This window comes from Crassostrea angulata, chromosome 7, assembly GCF_025612915.1.
Source record: "Crassostrea angulata isolate pt1a10 chromosome 7, ASM2561291v2, whole genome shotgun sequence".
Lineage (NCBI taxonomy): Eukaryota > Metazoa > Mollusca > Bivalvia > Ostreida > Ostreidae > Magallana > Magallana angulata.
The window spans coordinates 18,920,822-18,936,676 of NC_069117.1; the positions used below are offsets into that span (position 1 = coordinate 18,920,822).

Sequence of the window (15,855 nt, forward strand, 5' to 3'; positions counted from 1 at the left end):
CAAATACGATGACTCACAGCAAAATGTTAATTATTGATGGTTTGAAGAGAACTTAAGAAGGTATGGGACATCTGTCATTATTTATTTGGATTAAAGTACATTACAATTAAAACACTTTTATCGATTAAGAATTATTTTGGAAATTCTTTGGAAAGGTAAAAATTTTAAAATCATGACTTACAGATTCGTAGTGAAACATCTAATTCACTGCGCTACGAAGTTATGTGACAATTATGGGAAGAGAGACTTTCTAAGAAAGACATTAGAATTGTTTTAAATTTTCATACATAATGAATCCTTGTTTCTGAATTTGAAGATGGGGTTTTGCCCGAAAAGTACATTAGCAAGAAACTGAAATATCGATAATTATCTGAATTAGTGTTTAAGTTAGGAGTCGTAAAAATTGATAATGCACTGAATTTAATTAATTTACAGAACATTTAATTATAATAGTAAATGTTCTTGTCAGGTGCCCTTTACTGGTTAAAGGAAAATAAAAGTTTGTATAGGATCTTTAATAATCACATATCTAATTTGATGTGTCGTATATTGCTATCAAACCTCTACCTCTCACTTGTGAAAGGGTGAATATGCATAATTTGGTAAATCCATTTTTACCAATGGTATTGTTCTTGAAATGTCTTTAATTTAAGGTAAAATCGAAGGATATTGAGGGATATATCATTTTCTGTTCAAAGGTGTATGATGTAAATTCGTACTGAGTTACACGAATGATACGGGCGTGGTTTAAATTTGCTGAATCTTCCTCAATGCTTGTTATCACTAAACGTTTATGAAAGAGTGATATTTTGGTAACGCATTCCTAGAATATCATATATGTATATGCAATTTACAATAGCCGAATGTTGTCGAAACAGCACTGTACGTTTTACTATAGTTCACCAGTTCTGGTATCAAACATCAACGATGTATAGTCATCGAATTTATCAAAACATACAATGCAATATACAATACATAGGAATCAATTGAATTCAGTGCATTATCAATGTACGTCTTGACTCTAGGTACATTTTTTTTCCTATTTTAATTGTAATAATACCACAGATCTTTTTTATTTATCATTAAATTGTACAGTTAAAACGACTCTTTGTCTTCCTTCTAAATGAAGTCTAAAATTCGAGCAGTCATCAGAATTTGACATAACACAAAGCAAAGTGTTTTACATTTTAATTTCATGAAAGGACAATTTATAAATGATTGAAAATCAGTAAACGAATATTGCATGGACTTATCATGATTTCTTCAGCCACTTTTGTAATATAACCCGACGTCTAAGCTGTTTACCGTGTGATTTATAATTAAATGAAATCTGCATTAGTCTGTTGAAGGCTTATATTCAAAAACATTATTATATTCCAGTTTTGATTGCAGGATTTAAGCTTGGCTGTAAGCCTGTATATCACATTTAATTTTGCGTCATCAGATTTTCCTGTTCAAATACACACAACATTTAAAATGTTAATTATATATATTCTTTCATAGAATAAATATAGTTTATCGCTGTTAGATTATCAGCAGAACCTTGTTCATGAGAATGATTTATATCTAAATTATATGACCCATGAAACTTTCACTTTTGACATATTAAAAAAAATATTTCTCGTGACACTTAGAAAGAGTAAGGTACATGCAATGATTTAGAGATCTACTTGTCATAAGCTGTTATGAGCAACAGTCAAAATTGTGTCAGAAATCCACGTAATTTAAGGAGGCCGACTTTAGTTTTCATTGCGCATGTTTTTGCGCATTCTAATAAAATACAGTTGATTTATACTTCTTATGAATTTTTTTCGATATCATTTATAAAATCGAACACAATAAACAAAATACAGATAAAAATATTAAGATTTTTAAAGGAAATTTTTATTTTTAACACGATTTTTACGTTGTGCGGTAGGGGAGCATTGCCATTGTGCTTTTATGGCGTTATGATAAAATGAAGCTTTGTAGGAGTACGTTATAAGAAATTACATAAAAGAAAAGTAAAAATTGTATGCTGTTGAAATTTTATATACAGAATGATGCTATCCTTGAGGACATTTTCCTCATTTTTGGAATGAATCCATTATACCAATCATCATTCGTGATGATCCAAATATATAGCAAAATTTGGTGCATTTTAATATTTTGAGATGGCCCCCACTAAAAACCAGACGGTAGAATTTTGTGTCTTTCACATATAAGGTAAGAAATGATATTACTAATCATATATAACAATTTGAGAAAAAAAGCTATTGTAGTATTTTTTAAACTGCTTTGATGTGCGGAAAATGACAGTTTCCTATATATTCCTATAGTAAATGTACCTCTATTTTGAGATGGTCCCTAAAAAGAACCAGACGGTCGATTTTCACGAACCTTCGCAAATAAACTAGAGTTGGTTTAAATAACATATAGTTAAAAATAAAGAGTTTTGCTATTGTAGTTTTTCCGCAAAAAAACCCAAATCGGCCTCCTTAAGTAAAAATCTTCACACAGAAAACGCTTAAAATCTTTTAATAAGAACAATGTTTGTCTTGATTCGAAATTAACATAAGACATGTTTTACCTGTTTTGTATCAATATGTTCAAATGTTTTTATTCTGATTCTGTTTCGATTTTATTTTAAAGTTTATTTTCGTGATTTTAGTGTATGGCACACAGGGGATTGGTTGTGTCCCTTTGTTTTTTTTTTTAATACATATCAATATTCCTACAGATTTTCAACAACAACAACTCATATAAAAATTACAAATCGAAAATCCTAAAATGTTTACAATGGATCTAAAAATAATTTCTAGTACTGGTTAAAAATTAGAACAGGGAAACATTTAGTTTAATTAAGAACACTCGTCATTTTATAAATGATCAATATTAAAGATAAAAACATCAAAAAATACAATCGCGGAAAGTGTCAAAATCAAGATTTAAACTATGCGAATGGAAAGTAAAGTTTAAAAACACCGATAACATCTCTTCTAGGTGTAGTTAAAAGGTTATATAACCCCTTCTCTCCCCTCTCTTACACACAATTTAAATATATACATATATTATTTGATTAAAACCTGGCTTTTCAATTTTTCTGCACAGTGAATTTCGAGAGATTTGCATTTAAAGCTCTACTTAGAGTTGTTGTGGCACATTAAATTTGAAAAACGTAATGGAGAAGCATCCCGTGTTTACAAAATAGTTTTTTTATTTTACAAATAAAGAAAAATGTTATTATCAAATACAAATGGATTTAAAAATTACTGAATACATCCTCTCCCATCAATATTTTTATTTCAAGCTTTATGACAGAAATTTTTAGCGCCCAAGACCAACGCGACGCTGATATCGTTTATATGTAATATAAATATATAATATAAATAAATTTTTATTCATATGTTAAAAGACTTAACCTTGTAGTTTTTTGTTACAGTGAATGCCAAAACAATTAACGTTAAATAAATACACACTTGTAATTTTTTCACTTTTGAACTGAACTGAACTGAACGTCACTTATAATTGGATCTGAAATTTTTCTACGGTCTGTGTGCAACATATTAGACTTTCAACTTCAGATAGATAATATGTTGATATATTCTCTTTTTTCCCAAAATTAAATTAAACATTTTGGTTTACACTCATATATCATGTGATCAACCAATGACGTATTTTTGAAACATACAAGATTGTTCGTATCAATTTATTGTATGTTTACATTTTGCTATGTCAAGTTGATATCAAAAGCTTAATCAAGTTGTTTGGATACTATAGCTAGGCTAGTATTAACAGGAAGCGAAGGGAAAATTAGAACGTTTCTTGGAATAGGAAAACTGTAATGTTAGATCAGCATACTAACATTAACCGAGCACTCAATACACTTTACTATCCCTGTACTAAAACCACTTCATCGGAGCATTTGGGAACTAATCTCTGTAGGCGATCTGTATATTTGAATACCACACTTTATAAAAATTTTGAAAATCAAAAACCTTTTGATCAGAATTCAAAACTTTTATAAAGATAAGCAATCAGCAATTAAGTGCATTCTTGATTTTATTGTAAACGCATTGTTAATAAATGAAAATAAAACGATTGTTTATGGATAGAAATTAAGTAAGCTAACAACATCACAATTATCGACCATATCTATTGTTTTCGATATGTTTATCAAAAAGGCACACTCACTCACAATATTCATTTATGTTCATTTTTATTGTACAAATAATTATGACAAATATAAACAGGTCCACAAAAGCATTCAACAAACAAAACTTTTCAAACATTTGCCAAAACGTTATTGCGACAGAATTTTGATTACGGAGGCTTTATAAAATTGGTTACTATCACAGTATCGGAGTCCTTTTAAGACGTTAAGACCTAAAGGAATCTTGAATGTTGATTCACTTCTATTCACGGTAAAAATAGGTACAATTATACATTCACTGTCTTCCCTGTGTAGCACATTTCTTACAACACTTTCTTGAGACAGTCTAGGCCAGGACTCTTCACAAAAGGACCTAGTGAGGAATAGAAAAGCAAATCTGGACTTTGTTAGAGATTTTCTAATGTTCTCCATTATTGTGGTGTCAAATGAGACAACTGAAATGTTTGTTTTATCTTTTGATTCTAGTACATTGGTTACAAGGAGTTCCTTGAATTCCAAAACATCTAGAGAGTCTTCTTTGGTATGGACTATCATAAACGCTAGATCTGCTAGATTTTGTACTTTTTTGATGTCCATACTCATCAACTTATTGCTTATTGATATACTGACAGACGATTTACTACCGTAGAGAAACGCAAAGTTGTAAAGTGTGTAGTTGTTTATATATTACAAAATTGAAATTTAGAAAATTTCTCATTACTAATTTGTTGTACTAATATCAACATGATTTCATCGTTCTTTTCACGCGCTTTAACTCGAACCTATATATTTATCTATTAGGTTAGTTTACCCTAAATAAACAATGAGCTATATATAGATCTTTAAATAGATTTATGTATCAGGATATTTGTAAATTGGTGTAGTTTCTAAACCTTAATTGCAACATCAAGCGATTAGCAATAACACATACATGACAAACACATGTTTGAAACATTTTTCAAACAAGACAATACACGTAACAGATAGGACAATTTTCAGTTTGATTTTGTTTTGTTTTGTTTGATTAGGTTGGGTTTTTTTTTTTACATTCTTTATTTATTTTATTTTCTTCTTTTAACAACTAGGAGAGTTAAACAAGAACAATATTTTCATTATCATTTTCATTGTTATAATTAGACATCAAACTGGTAGAACTGTGTGATCACATATCTTATTTACAAATGTCAACATGATATCATCGTTCTTTTAATACGCTTGGACAGTAGCCAATAAACATATTAATCTCTTACGTTAACTTGCCCAAAATCAAGCAAAAACATGTACATGGCAAAAACATAGATTAAGGAAATTGTCGTTGTTTTCTCAAATACGGTATGTAATGGGTAAACATTTAGTTTTATTACAATTATATGAAGAATTTTAGTTTACAGTCGATTAAGATATTAGCATAGTATTTACTGTATCAAAAAGTTGTTACAAATATATTTTAGGAAAACTTATAATTACGATAGTATATGACCGTATTGTATGAATATAAATGTATTGTTGTAATGTACAGTTGTTCTATATATCTTATGTGTTTTGAAAAAAAGTTATTTCTTTTACAAAATGCATGACAGCAATAAGTATATACATGTATTTTGAATAAAACAACAAATCAGTTTAAACTAACACCCTCTCTAAACTATGACCACTGGGGTCTTTTTTTATTCCTCTGTTCTGATTTTCTTTTGTTTTATATTTGTTGTGTTTTGATGTATTGATATTGAGCATATAGTAAACTTAATGTTGGAATTCCTATTGGTGACGAAAAAATTGGTCTTCTGTTATATGCCGACGACATTGCCATTCTTAGTGAAAATGAACTTGAAATGCAAAGATGTCTCGATATTCTTACAGATTGGTGTATGCAATGGAGGTTAAATGTGAACTGTGCCAAATCAAATATAATGCATTTTAGAAAACGAAACATTCCCCGAAGTAAATTCAATTTTAGAATAGGAAATGAAGAGTTACAGTACGTTAATCAGTATCGATATCTTGGTGTTATTTTCCACGAGAAGATGGACTTCAATACAGCGGCGGAGGTTTTAGGTAATTCCGGAGGGCGAACATTAGGGGCGATGATTTCCAAAATTCATAACTATAAAGATGTTGGATTTAATACCTATGAAAAACTATTTCATTCTTGTGTTGTACCCATTTTAGATTATTGTTCCGGAGTTTGGGGATTCAAAACATGCCACTCCATAGAAATAGTTGAAAACCGTGTTATCCGATACTTCTTAGGTTTACACAGATACGCGCCGGCAATTACATTAAATAGTGAAGTAGGATGGTTAGCACCGACACAGAGGCGCTGGATATGCATGATAAAGAGATGGAACAGAGTAATCCAAATGGATGATGACCGTCTTACCAAAAAAGTTTTCCTGTAAAGTTATCGTAATAACAGCACTTGGTGCTCACAAGTGAAAGAAATTCTATATAAATTAGATTTGTGTTCCTATTTTGATTTTATCCGTATTTGTGATATAAACGAAGTGAAATCTAAATTATTTAAATACTATGAAGACGAATGGAAATTGAAAACAAGGTCTCTACCGAAACTTAGGACATACGTAACGTTTAAACAAAACGTCCAATTAGAACCCTATGTAACGATGAACATAACCAAACAGGAAAGGTCTTTGATGGCACAATTTATAATTAGATGTGGAATCCTTCCTCTCAGAGTCGAAACTGGTCGTTAATATCGAAATGAACCTCTTCAAGAACGGTATTGTGTTCTGTGTGGAAGCAATTCGATTGAAGATGAAAAACATTTTATTTTTCAATGCAAATTTTATGAAAATAATAGAATCTCTTTCTTTCATAGTATAAACTTAGATAAAAATTTAGATGAAACTGTCAAATTAAATATCATTATGGAAAAAAATCAAAGACAAACTGCCAAATATCTCAATTTGATTTATTCAGTTAGACAAAGTTATCTGTACAAATCAAAGTAAACTCATGCGCTCAAAATGTATATACTATATTTGTATATTATAAGATTTCAAAGTGACATATAGTTCCAATGGGCCGGGTGTAATTCGATAATGTATAAGATTGTATTGTACTATACTCATGACATACACATGTCACTAAAATAAAATATTTACTTACTTACTTACTTACTTACTTACTTACTTACTTACTTACTTACTATAGTACAAACTGAAGCAGTTATGTTTCTGGAAATATTTTCAGTACCTATTCATAATCACGTTTGTAAAATATTCATAGCAATCTCAAAGTAGATCAACAGATTTGAAAATTCTCAAGGTAGTTTACATGGCTAAAAAATGAATTTTTAAGCTTGATAAATGAATGCAAGAATTTTTAAATCTACAGGTTATTTTAACCTATTTATTTGGTTTTAAAATTCCCCTTTGAACACCATCCTTTTTTCATAAATTGTAAAAAAGAAAGAAATATACACAATGTAAAATATGGCTCATAAAGTTATTCAACCATGAGAATTCTACCTAGCCTCAAAATTCCCGCGAAAGACGGAAGAATTACTCATTCATTGGTTTTAGGTCGTTATTTTTATACCTCTAAGGTATAAACACACCTCATTCTTTTGTATTTGTGAAATATGATTAAGTTGCGTGAATTTCTTATGAATCATTTATTTTATTTTACTCTTCTATATTCTATAAACATCAGAATAACTGCAAAAACCGTCAATTTTCCATGATATATCCAACAAAACACATGCAAACATATGGTACTACTTAGTGTATTTATATCAGTATATTGAGAATGTGATTAAAAATATCATTTTTATACTACATTTGGCAAATTTCACCCTGTGCTTTGGTTTTTGAATTCATCAAGATTGGGTCTTGTTATGATGAGCCCGCCGATTATGGTTATTCTTTTTATATCATATAATAACACCCAGTATATGTTTAAAGTATTATTCACAAAAACTCACAAGTAGTTTTTTGGATACTTTTAAGACAGTTTTACGTTCCCTTTATTCAATATTCAAAAAGCAATAGCCCTTTTTCTAGTCTTGTTGGCTTACTTGAACAAATATTTTAAAAGAAAAACATGTTTGATCTTTTTCATTCTACTGTACAACGTTTAAATAATTCGTGGTAGGTACGAGTACCATATTTAATACATCTTCAAAACATGAGTTTTTGAAACACAGAATATCACTTATATGTTGAATGTCACTCCGTTACCGAGATGCCAAGGTTTAAAATGAAAGATCTTTCTAGAGTGAATGTTTTGGATAGTTTTTCTTTTCAGTTCTCTGAAAATTTTAAAATAGCTCTATTAAGAACAATCAGTTCCGCTATTGAGCTCATATATTGTGTCTTGAAAAGAAATTTCAAATCAATAAAAAGTCCTTTCCTAGTCCTTGCGTGATGCGATCATCCATTTAATTGGTATTTTGTTTATTCATTAGCATGTTACGTTATTCTTTGGAGGCGGCTGAAAATGCTCTCTCTCTCTCTCTCTCTCTCTCTCTCTCTCTCTCTCTCTCTCTCTCTCTCTCTCTCTCTCTCTCTCTCTCTCTCTCTCGTTTTTAGATAAAAGGGAAAGGAGCTAGAATCGACTGGGTTGTAAGAAAATAAATTTTTTGTCAAAAAAATTAAATAAAAATGATACAATTCAAGTAATATTAATACTTTTGTATACTTTTGTACTTAATGAACGGGTGTTTATTTTTGGCTTTTAACAGATCTGTAAACAATAGTCATAATTGTACTATAAGCAACTCATTCAGTAAACATAGCTTTTAAACTTATATAATTGACTCGAATATGATTAGTTTTATGAAGGAAACAACAAACACAGCATAACAAGGAAAAGGAATATCATTTTATTCACAACATATAATGTAGATTACATGTGAGGCAAAAAGTTGATATCATAGAAACAATCATTACTGAAAGGATTCATATTTTGTACCCAATAACTATTAGTACAAACTATTAGAATTAAACATTATTTTGTATTTATGAGTTTGAAAATTTTATATCTCTATATATATAACTACATGTGTGTATTTGACAGTTTATGGCTTATGTCAAATATAAGATATGATCGTCGGATATGCATCGATACATGTATTTAATTTAAAAGTCCTATATGTACAAAAGTCAAATGACCTCTTTCTTGTTTTCGCTTTTAACAAAATTTTGATATATTTTGTTATTGAAAGCAAACATAAAACCAAAACAAAAAGTACTTAAGTGTCAGAAAACGAAAAATAAATAATTCTTTGATAATATGAATTTGAATTATAAAAAGAAACTGTTGTAGCTATTTTTGTCCGTTAGCATTTTATTTTCCTCAAAGGTGTGCTTAAAATTTTACCTGGAAACAGAAAGATGAACTTTTCTTGGAATTGAAAACTTCTATTTATTTACATGACGTTTAAAATTATTTAAAAGACTATTCACCTTTCACTTATCTACAAAGAGGTTTTTAAAATGATAGCGGTCTTTCTTTTGGTACTTAGAATCATGGTCTCAAAATATCTAGGTAAAAACCAGGTCAGTTTTGTGTCGTTTTGTTTACAAAAAATACGTATTATTACCACAAAGGTATATAAATTGTTGATATTTTTCATGCTTATTTCAAATTCATATTATTCGGGTTAGGACACACGTGTATCACTGGAAATCTGAATTATAATATTATCTGATTGAAGCTTATTTTTATACGTGCCTTTGATATGTCCTTTTGCCAAGTCGATCAGAAACGGAAATAATTAAAACACATTTGATAAAGATAAATTAAAGTGCAATAAAAAGTTATATGATAACTCCATGCACATTAACAAACACTCTATTCATGACTTCATTCATTAGACTGCAACCAAAACAAATTTCCTTCTTTCTGCATATAATGTGATTTTTATGAACTTCAACCTAAACTTGTTTGGATTATATACTGAGAAAACCAAGAATAAATTTAACTAGCTTTTTTTATTTTTAGATATTTGTTTTATCTAAATCATAACTGAAATTGTTATTAACATTTTTATGAACAAACAATGAAAAAAAGTACACAAAATTGTTTTAAAAAAACCCAGAAATATTTCAAAAAATATAACAGCAAATGTTAACTTAAAAAAAAAAAAACAAATAAATGTTTATCTGAAACATTAAGGATTGTTGATTGCTTACGCAAAATTTTCCTTAAATGTTGTGAATAGCTTATCTATAAAGTTGTTTCAACATTATGAGGGAACAAAAAAGTTTTGAAGCTTCCTGGAACAGAAACTGAGAGTACATTATCAGAGCTCTACAAGCACTTTTCAAAATAGTCAATTTATGATATCAATCGAATGGTCGGATTCAGAATCCCCCCTTTCTACGCCGGATCTTATGAATCTAAACATCCTTTAAATAATATATCAATATTAAGATCCAATATCAGACTTACACTTTTTATTCGTTTATAAACAAAAACATTTACATCATTCTAGGAAGATTGAATAATTATAAACATTTTAATACTAAAAATAACACAAACATTAGTTTTCAAGTTTTCAACAGCGTAATATATGAAAAATGAGTGTCATGCGAATGCTCTGACTTTTGTGTAGTAAGTTGTACATACATATTACAGATGAAGATTTATATAACAAACATGCACAGAATGATTGATTTAATAGTGCAAGTAACAATCTACAAAGTACTAGTATTTGACGTATTTAGGAAATTTATAAAGGAAATGCATACACTCTTAGCTACATTTCATCAACTCGGCTGCGGTTGTTAAAAAGTATTATCTGTTGAAAAATTTAATTAAAACAGAAGTTTGATAACAGATGCCGTATAAAATTGGTCTCTATCACAGTATCGGAGTCCTTTTAAGACGTTGAGGCCTAAAGGAATCTTGAATGTTGACTCATTTCTATTCACGGTAAAGATAGGTACAATTATACACCCACTCTCATCCCCGTACAACACATTTCTTACAACACTCTCTTGAGACAGTCTAGGCCAGGACTCTTCACAAAAGGATCTAGTGAGGAATAGAAAAGCAAATCTGGACTTTGTTAGAGCTTCCCTAATGTTCTTCACCATTGTCGTGTCAAATGATACAACTGAAATGTTTTGTTTATCTTTTGATTCTAGAACATCGGTTACAAGGTGTTCCTTGAATTCCAAAACATCTTGAAAGTCTTCTTTGTCATAGATTATCGCAATGTCGTAATCAATCTCTCTTTCAGCTGGATAATCGGGTACTGAAGGTTGTATCTGTTTGTCCATACCTGTTTCCCTATCACAAAAATAATAAAATTGTTTGTTGACTCGCTGACAGCTTAAACACATGAGGATACACTTGTTTATATATCACAACATGCAGAAACGGAAATTTTTAAAACCTAAATAAACATTTGTACTACGCGATAATGATTCAGATAATTGCGAAATTACATTTTGTATCAAAGAGCTACTGTAATTTGCTACATCGTGATCCGCCTTTTTATACCCACAAAAGCGCTATGACTCGCATATATGGAAGGGAATTACCGCCAAATTTCTATGTATCTTGCTTTTATTCTTATTATGCTTACTTCTTTATTCTTCATTACATTTACACTTGCATGTCACTTTATTGTTTTCATATTCATGCTTATCCAATTTCACTTTGATTCTCTTTGATCCTTTATTGTTTGCTTAATTCTATGTTGCAACATTCTCTTCTTATTCGTGTTAATTCTTTCTTCTATCTCTGTTACAAACGTGAATTCAAAAATTTACGCAAACCATAAAACACTTTCAATAAAGACGAATACAAGTTGCATGAATTTAATGCTGCATTATGACGCCAGGCGGCAGTGTGTGCGCTACAATTGCTGCTCCCGAAGATTTATTAAAACGAAACTAACAAATGGCATAAATTTAACAAATTCGTGAAAACATCTCAAATTAAGGGCTTAGTATAGGAATATGAAATACATGTTACCGGGTAATATAATTAACTTATAACAAGCCACGATATACGCAGACTTAAAAAGATACGGATTTTTTTTTGTGTACATGTAAAATACCTCCGCGCGGTTCTAAAAAAATCAAAGGGGGGGGGGGTCTGAGAGATAATTTTGTATTAATTTTTTTATTGGTTGATTAAATAAGTGTGAATTTTCCATTGGGGTGGATCTGATCTCATTCTAGATCCGCAATACAATGATGTACCGTATATATATGCAGTAACAAATTATTTGCAAATTATTTGCAGGAACGCTTAATTTTTAGAAGAGGAACATGTCATTATATAAATAGTGCCTGTTTGGGAGGGTAACAATTGAAATTGACACCCCGCGTCGGTTGACAATGGTTTTCTCGAGGTGTCAATTTCAACTGCTATCCTCCCAAACAGGCACTATTTATTTTGTTATACTGAATGTCTTAATTTTCAAGAAAATTTTACTGCTTTTATATAGGAATAACGTGAATTCTACAGCGAACCGTACGCGCATAATTTTCGCGCATGTAACATATTTTAATGTTACCCGTTGCTAAGTGCGTTGCTAACGCAGAGGGTAATAGAAAGGATTATGAACTGCGTCTTAACAAATCAGATTTCAGTATTTAACATGAAAGTATAACAAAACTACGTAACTTGTCGACATGCAGGACTTTATTTTCATTTGAGGTGAAAAGAGGTTGGTTGATGCACGGTTCTGTCTACAGGTACCCGTGAAACATGTAGATGAAATAGAAATAAATTTAAACCAAATTTAAAGATGTTTTTGAAAACCAATAAAAGGAAATACGAAAGTACGAAATACTTAGAAGTAGATTTTCTTGTACTCTAGTACGTGTGAAAATTATCACTTGCATGAATCACTATGTACCTCTCGTTAGGCTACAGTACTGTGTATCCCTGATTAAATGCGTGGATTAATATCCGCGTGAAATTCCGGGTTAAAAAACTTAAAACTGTAGGTTTTAAAATCTCACTTATATTTCTAAAAGTTTTGAACTTGTGATATGAAAACTACGTTTGGTGCACGCGATTTCATATTTTTGCGATTCGGCACAGAACGGTGGAGTCGCAGAAGTAAACGCGGTAAAATTAACGAATCTAAATTATCAGTGAATTAATTACACAATGGGTAAACGAAAACAAACCAGGCAAAGAGATTAAAATACGGTATGTGATATCGATATGACTGTTTATACGTTTTGGTTTAAAATCTAAATCAAATCTTAATAAAAATTCTTATATAAATTTCTAAATAAAATATTTTTTTCTTCCAAAATACAATACATTAATAATGTGTGCTTCTTATTTACAAAGATTTTTGAAGTGATAAAAATGTGTATGTATCACTCACAGCCATGCTTATTGCATGTAGGTTTCTTTATTTTAATATAAATCATGTACATGTAACTGAATGTCCATGTTTAGATTTGAAGGTGTTTAAGCTATGATACATGTAACTTAGAGACATGAACCTCATACATGTCGTCTTGATTAAATGAATATTTGAATTGACCGACTTCCATATCAAGCTTGCGATGATGATAATTATGATACGGGTGCTAATTATGAGAACTGTAAGATTATATCGTCTCATATAAATAACTGATGCGCAGACTTAGAATTTTATTTTATTTTAGGAGGGGGGTCCAGTCACCCCACCACCCTTGAAAATTCAAATTTTTTTAAATTCACATAGTAAACCTACTGAAAATAGAACTCGACCTACCCCACCCCACCCCCTCCCCGGCAAACAAAATTATAAATTATCCCTTAGTACATTAACCTCCCCTCCATTCATATAAACATTGGAGCGAAATGTCATGGTGCGAAACATCCCACATTTAGATAGCTACTTTGGTTTTTTTTCGGGGAGCAGCAATTGTAGCGCGCACACTGCCGCATGGCGTCATAATGCAGCATTAAATTCATGCAACTTGTATTCGTCTTTATTGAAAGTGCTTTATGGTTTGCGTTTTTGAATTCACGTTTGTAACAGAGATAGAAGAAAGAATTAACACGAATAAGAAGAGAATGTTGCAACATAGAATTAAGCAAACAATGAAGGATCAAAGAGAATCAAAGTGAAATTGGATAAGCATGAATATGAAAACAACAAAGTGACATGCAAGTGTAAATGTAATGAAGAATAAAGAAGTAAGCATAATAAGAATAAAAGCAAGATACATAGAATTTTGGCGGTAATTCCCTTCCATACGCATATAGATTTACTTCCTCTTTATAAAATATGCGTGAAAGATCTTATCAAATCAAAGTAAAAGTTAATGCTAGAAAATAGGACTTAAACACTTCAATCCAAAAATTTCCATATTATTTTTTATGTTTCGGCCGAAATTTTTTTTAAAAATATTGATTTAATCAAATAATTAATTTAATTAAGCAAAATAATTACAACCACTTCTCCCAAAAAGTTCGCGGGGTTCATATTGATAATGTGTTATTAGATTTTAGTTTGATTTTATGTAACATTTAGAATGTTGCTTGTTGGATTTGTATAGGAATATTGAAAAAGTTAAAAAATATTTCAATCCAATTACAAAAAAAATTCTGATGGTATATAGGAGATATACGCCATCAAAATATTGTATATAACCGATATTAATGATTATTTCTCATATTCTTTTATTTGAATATCATCAGATATGTTTTATTAACAGAATGTCACCCATTATATGTAGCAAGAATGCAACTAAAGAAAAGCTTGAAATTATGTAGAAAAAAAAATGCCGAAAATGTAATGAAATAAATCATGTACCTATTTACCTAAGATTCATTAGTTTATTTCATACGGGGGTCATATTACTATATCTACGCTTTCTTGCAAAGACTGTCAAACCTAGTTTTACAATTTACAATGCTAGTTTTACAATTACATCTTTGTATATTCTTTGTGTATTCACAAAACGTAGTTTCAAAAAAGTAACAAATTTTTGGTTTTAACAAAACGCACATAGGCCACTGGTGACAGTTTTGAAAAGTCTGCCAGAATCTATTGTTGTCATCCAAACAGAAATATTGTTCCTTTAAATGACCAACCCCCTAAAATAACGAAAATAAATTAGTTAATTATGCTATCAGCAAACAATTCTATCTGATGCATGTGCCATAACTCCTGTTATGTTAATGATTTTCAAGGTTTATTTTTACGTCTCGAAATGCTAAAGAGACTAGCTGTGATTTATAAAGACTGTGGTTAAAACTTTTGTTGTAACATATTTATTCAAAACATGTTTATTGAAAATGCTCTCAATAATTAGCAGTAAAAATATGCTCATTATTTTAAAAACATATTTCAAATTGCAGATTCGTTCATGTAGTGAGTACAAAATTCCAATTTCAGGTGCAATCACACAAAAATTAGAAATAAACAGTAAATGTAGATATATAATATTTTCCCCAACATCAAAAAGATGAATTTATGATTTGGATTCTGGTTTTGATTTAATAAAAATTCTGATTTAGGGCTTGGTAACTTACAATTAGATTTGATATTTAATGTCATTCAATAAAATTTATTTCAAAAGTTGTCTCAAAAGTGGTATTGATAATTTTGTACATATGTTCGTGATTAGTATTTTAATTTATCTTACCTTGAAGTTTTCTGCATTTTGCACGATAGTTATTAATTGTCCAAAACTCTTTATGTTATGCTTTAATCATTCGAGTTTTCCCTTTATACGCCCTCCACAATATAAATATAGTTAAGAAATGATAAGAAAAATAAGCATTCC

General features: G+C 30.0%; 1 protein-coding gene and 1 long non-coding RNA gene across 2 annotated transcripts in view; one reads left to right on the plus strand and one right to left on the minus strand.

The window, feature by feature from the left end:
• LOC128192036 (uncharacterized) overlaps positions 1-15,855 on the plus strand; it is an 88,207-nt gene that overhangs the window by 24,386 nt on the left and 47,966 nt on the right. The window lies entirely within an intron of this gene.
• LOC128192035 (uncharacterized) lies at positions 10,549-15,810 on the minus strand. The gene is made up of 2 exons (XM_052864436.1): positions 15,715-15,810; positions 10,549-11,392 (listed from the first exon to the last, which is right to left on the minus strand). Exons 1-2 carry the CDS (start codon positions 15,729-15,731, stop codon positions 10,915-10,917), a joined length of 495 nt encoding a protein of 164 aa, XP_052720396.1. The 5' UTR covers positions 15,732-15,810; the 3' UTR covers positions 10,549-10,914.